A 5273-nucleotide genomic window follows, 5' to 3' on the forward strand; every position below is an offset into this window, starting at 1 on the left:
TTTCATTTAATTACGGCAATCTATCGTCCGAACAACATTTACAGAGTTTTATTTATTTGCCATTAAATACAGAGCAACTAAAACATTTCATTTAATTACGGCAATCTATCGTCCGAACAGCACTTCCAGATTTTAATTTATATGCCATTAAATACAGAGCAATTGATCACTGTTCAATTCTTATAAAAGCGAACATTTGCTTGTATCGTTCTTACACAAAGACACAAACGAACATTTCGCACAAGAACATATACCATATATCTTTATTATAATAGTTTAAACTTTATACACACACCATCTAGTTATATCTATCTATATGCCTGCCGGGACTCTTTTTCAGCGGGTGGTCGCGTTGAACGCACCTCTGCCCTTCCAACTATTTATACAGATCCTTTCGTTGCAGCTCGCTAGGGATCTGAGATCTGGTGATACAGTCCCGGCCGTATTAGTACTTCTAGAATTGATTTCCTTCAAAGGTTTGTCCGAATTGCCAGTGGGAGGGAGCCACATTGTAAGAAGTAACTGTTCGCCCACCGCTAGAGGTGACTCGGAAGGAGAGAGCCTGCCCCTTGAGGATGGTATTGCACTGCCAGTTCTGCCCCCAGTTCCGGCTCAGAGGCAGCCACCCAGTATTCGACCCCTTCACCTTCACGTCTGCAACCACTCCGTCGCCGCCGACGTTTGTAACGAGGATGAGGTAGAAATAGTAGTTGCCATTAATGGTGAACCTCATTCCTCCTTCCTTCACACACGCCACTCTGCAGAACAATCATCATAATTATTTAACCTTTCAAAATCTAGAGACATATTTTTTTTTCTAATTTAAAGCAGAGAAGTTGAATACCTTCTGTATTGGACTGGCACGATTCCGGCCTTCCATATGCCAATCTGTTCGAATGCAGGCATTGCCATGTCGAAGTGTTCTCGGGGAGGATTGCACCAACCGCCATTATCGTTGGGGAGGGCGTAATTGGGGGGACAGAAATTGGTAGCGGTGACCACAATAGAAGGGCTGCCTGGCAGACACCACTGGGGATCATCCACACATTTTATCTCAAAGCACGACCCACAGGATGCCCCACTGTTAAAGAGAACAGTGCTCAGAGCAGCAGTGTTGGTCCCATAGCCTTGACTGTATAAGTTCCCGTAACCACATGCCCCCTCTGCAACATAAAACACATATCAATAAACATCAGCCATCAACCATCGGGAGCTTAGCAGCAATGATCGTATCATCAAAAGAGAAAAAACAGAGATGAATAGTACGCATGGTTCCGGAAGCATCTGCTCCTCCATAGAAAGTGGCGTGAGCATAATGCCATCCGCCATTGTATTCATGGGCAGAAACAAATTTATCAGCAAATATGATCGCGACTGCTACTAAAACAAACCGAGAAGTCAACATCTTGCAAACAACGTCACTGTCACTGCAAAATGAGGAGCTCCACTGCGTCGAAATCAAATCAGATTTGTTGTTGTGATAATAATTTGGAATGGCGATTTGGTATTTATATTAATATGATGTAAAATGCATTAACTGCTGTGGTGAGTCTGAAGGCAAGACCGGATCCGGACTCCGGAGATTCCCGCACACGACAAAGTCACCGGCAGACCCCACGGACCGGCCTTTCGGCTGGCCGTTAAACAGTGGCCGTGCCCGCGATCTGGTGTATTCTTATATTCCAGATTCTGTATGTTCCAATCTCTTTCCTTTAATACAATCCGAGTTGTATCTTTAACCTTGCTTCGTGCGAAGAAAAAGAATTTGCATTTAAAAATACCAAAGCCCTCGACAAATTTGTGCTTCAGGCAGAAAAAGTATTTAATAAAACACAAATTGAATGATTCCGGATAAATTTGTGAAATTAGGTTAAGCAAACTTTTTTGTTTTTATATAGGAGATGTAAATTGCTCAATTTCTTTGAATTTAAAAATACCAAAGCCCTCGACAAATTTGTGCTTCAGGCAGAGAAAGTATTTAATAAAACACAAATTTGAATGATTCCGGATAAATTTGTGAAATTAGGTTAAGCAAACTTTTTTGCTTTAATATAAGAGATGTAGATTGCTCAATTTTAAATACCATTGCAATCATATAAATTAAGTTAAATGATAATAAACATCAAAACAATTAATTTTTAATACATTTTACATTATTAATATTATATTTTTATAAAGAATTAATATAAGTATATATATTTAAAAAAAATTATATGATAGGATTTTTTTTTACAACGGAATTTAATTTCACTTCAAGTTGATTTTTAATTTTAGTTAATTTGCCATTTATTAATAAGTTAATTGTCTTGTATAAGTGGAGATTAATAGAATTTATGCATGTATTTGGGAAGGGTTTTTTCTAGTGATAATAAGAAAGTTTCTATGAAGAAAGTTTCCATGCATGATTCTACTGGCTAGTCTCACTAAAGTACAATTAAGTGTATTAAGTATATTTTATGTCCAATAACTACATGGCCTAAAAACCATAACTCATTTTATATTCAAAAATATTTTATATATATTATATTTTAATTTAATTTTAATATTTTTTAATTAAATTGAAAAATAAAAAAGGCATAATTGCTTTTGAGATAAATCTTACTCTATGAATATGAATATTCCACATAGGTTAAATCCCTACCATCCATAGACATCAAAACACTTAACTCTCATACATTTTACATTGCTAAGATTTAAAATAAACCATGAAAATTAACTAAACTATAAGTACTACATCATCATCATCATTATTATTGTTATTATTATTATATGAATTAAACATATATACATTAAAAAAAACCCTAACAAGATTACTAATTATGTAGATTCATCTCCACTTTATTAGATATTTTAATATGTAAATAGACTTTGTTACAATACAGCGATTATACCACATGCATTATATATATATATATATATATATATATATATATATATATATATATATATATATATATATTATTAATTTATTTATAACATCTTTCAACTAAATTGAAAAACAAGAAGGGAATATTAACTACATTTGATATCAATCTCAACCCTTTTTCTTGATTACTACTAAAAGTATTTAGTGAATATTATATAAAGGTTAAATCTATGCAATCGATTTATTAATTATTGATAATAAAATAAAAAATTTGCATGCCCTATTCCAAAATAGACATAGTTATCAACATAATTGATGAATATGTACAAACTCTAATATAAATATATTCTCACTTAAATTCTCAATATATAAAAAATTTACATATAAATATATTTCATCATTTTCTATAAATTAAATTTGTATGATTGATCCAAATTTGATCATTATATACTTTCTCATCCATCTCAATGCTTTGAGAGTGGAAAATATGGAGGAATAAGCTCATAGGACCATTTCTACTGGTGGACCCAATTTGTAAAATTAGGGTATGAAACCTTCCAAGTGCATTTTGAGTCATTAAATGTCATTTTTTATGGGGTAAAGCTTTGCGAGTTTAGTACAATAAATTTTTATTCTATTCTACACATAAAGACCTTTCCAATTGTCCAAGAATCACCTCAATCACAGTTTGTATGCAAAAGTTATGCCACTTGAAACTCGACCTCTCTATTTTGACCACCATAATACAAGAGGATGTTACGCCAACTTCCATTACCAATGGAAAATGGGTTAGCCACACTACAGGGAAAAAACCCTCTAGGGAAAGTTTTTGCAGAAGACCCTATAAAAATAGCTCAAAATATGTTTATAGCAGAGGTCACTAACAGAGATGGGAAGACATATGTTTTAGCGGGTGTTTTTTGATGGTGCGTCTACAATATACAAACGAACCTATGCTTTACTATCCATATTAGCACCAATACTCAATAGAACATAGTGCATTGTGGCATATTTATTAAAAAGAAAATGGTGCATTAAATAAAAAAGAGCATCGATGCCTATACTACTCGATATTTTGACAATGGCCCGATGCTAAACTAATACTATAATGATCTGGTACATGAAAAATATACCACATATAGCTGCTTGAATAATTGATAACACTGAAAAAATGTTATATTTTAAAATTGTTAGTGCTATATAAATCTGCAGCACTAATTCCCTTCTTGTAGTAAAATGCCCTAGTGCTTACTTAGAAGGATCACCATTATAGTTTTTATTTTTCAAAAAAATGTGGTGCTATATTCCAACGAATTAATGGTGTTGTTCATGTATTAAAACACCCTCGTGCATCTTTTAAAGAGCAATATTAGAGGGGTTTTTAATTTGAAAAAGTGTGGTGTTGTAGTCCAACAAAGCATCGGTGCGGTACATGTATTAGAACGCCCCGAGCATCTTAACAAAAATACCACTATAGGTTTTTTAATTTAAAAAAAAGTGGTGCTCTTGGATATCTGATGCACTGATGTGGTTGTAATAATGCACCGAATGAGGGCTAAATAAGAAAAAACCTCCTCGCCATAAATTTCAATTTTACCATCTACAATGTTGTAGAGCTCTAAAGCACCGGTGCCACTATTGCTCATGCAATCACCCTGACGTTGGTGATTCTCTTGCTCACGATCCGTTCATACCATGCTTGGTGCATGGTTTTCCAATTTTCTCAAATGATGGTGATAATTGTTTTGTTCAATTACGTGTCAGCAATGCCTCCTCGACGAGCAAATGTCTACATAATGTTTTCGTTTCTCTCTAATTTAATATTTTAGCAGATTAGAATTGCAAAATAACTAAAAAATTCCACTGTTTTTGAAAAGAAAATCTTACGTGGTGCGTTTGACAACTTTGACTCACATCGAAAGTAGTGCACCCTGTAAATTTATAGGGTGCATTGTTGTTTGATGCGTGAACCTAACACATTGCTATTTTTGCAATGTGTTTCGTAAATGCAAACAAAATGGGAAAAACTATAAATTATACGTCGTTGTGTACATTTTTACGTTACGCCTAGTGCATTTATATATACCAAACACACTACAAAAATAATAATAAAAAATATAGTTCAGTGCGTTTGATAATCTAAACATTTCGTACCAATGTGGAAAGGTTGTACGTGCACACTGGTGCATAAGTTTGAGATGCACTATGATGAAAATTTAAATATGTGAACAAAAAGTGGTGCATCATATGTATTTACACACTGTAATCAGTGCAATTGTGTTTGATAGTGCACAAGAGCTAGTGCATGACTGTTTTTTGGGTGCACCGAGGACTTTTAAATTTTTTTCATTGAAAGTTATATTTCCATATTTATAAATACATTTTTCATTTAATAAAAAAAAATTAT

At 33.7% G+C, this 5273-nt stretch overlaps 1 protein-coding gene across 1 annotated transcript; it reads right to left on the reverse strand.

Moving 5' to 3' along the window:
• Positions 1-297: 297 nt before the first annotated feature.
• LOC149235379 (expansin-A2-like) lies at positions 298-1463 on the reverse strand. The gene is made up of 3 exons (XM_089461373.1): positions 1267-1463; positions 845-1163; positions 298-758 (listed from the first exon to the last, which is right to left on the reverse strand). Exons 1-3 carry the CDS (start codon positions 1403-1405, stop codon positions 455-457), a joined length of 762 nt encoding a protein of 253 aa, XP_089317499.1. The 5' UTR covers positions 1406-1463; the 3' UTR covers positions 298-454.
• Positions 1464-5273: the final 3810 nt, after the last annotated feature.

This window comes from Pinus tabuliformis, chromosome 8, assembly GCF_031772625.1.
Source record: "Pinus tabuliformis cultivar Carrire ecotype Pingquan chromosome 8, CPIR1, whole genome shotgun sequence".
In the NCBI taxonomy this organism is placed as follows: domain Eukaryota; kingdom Viridiplantae; phylum Streptophyta; class Pinopsida; order Pinales; family Pinaceae; genus Pinus; species Pinus tabuliformis.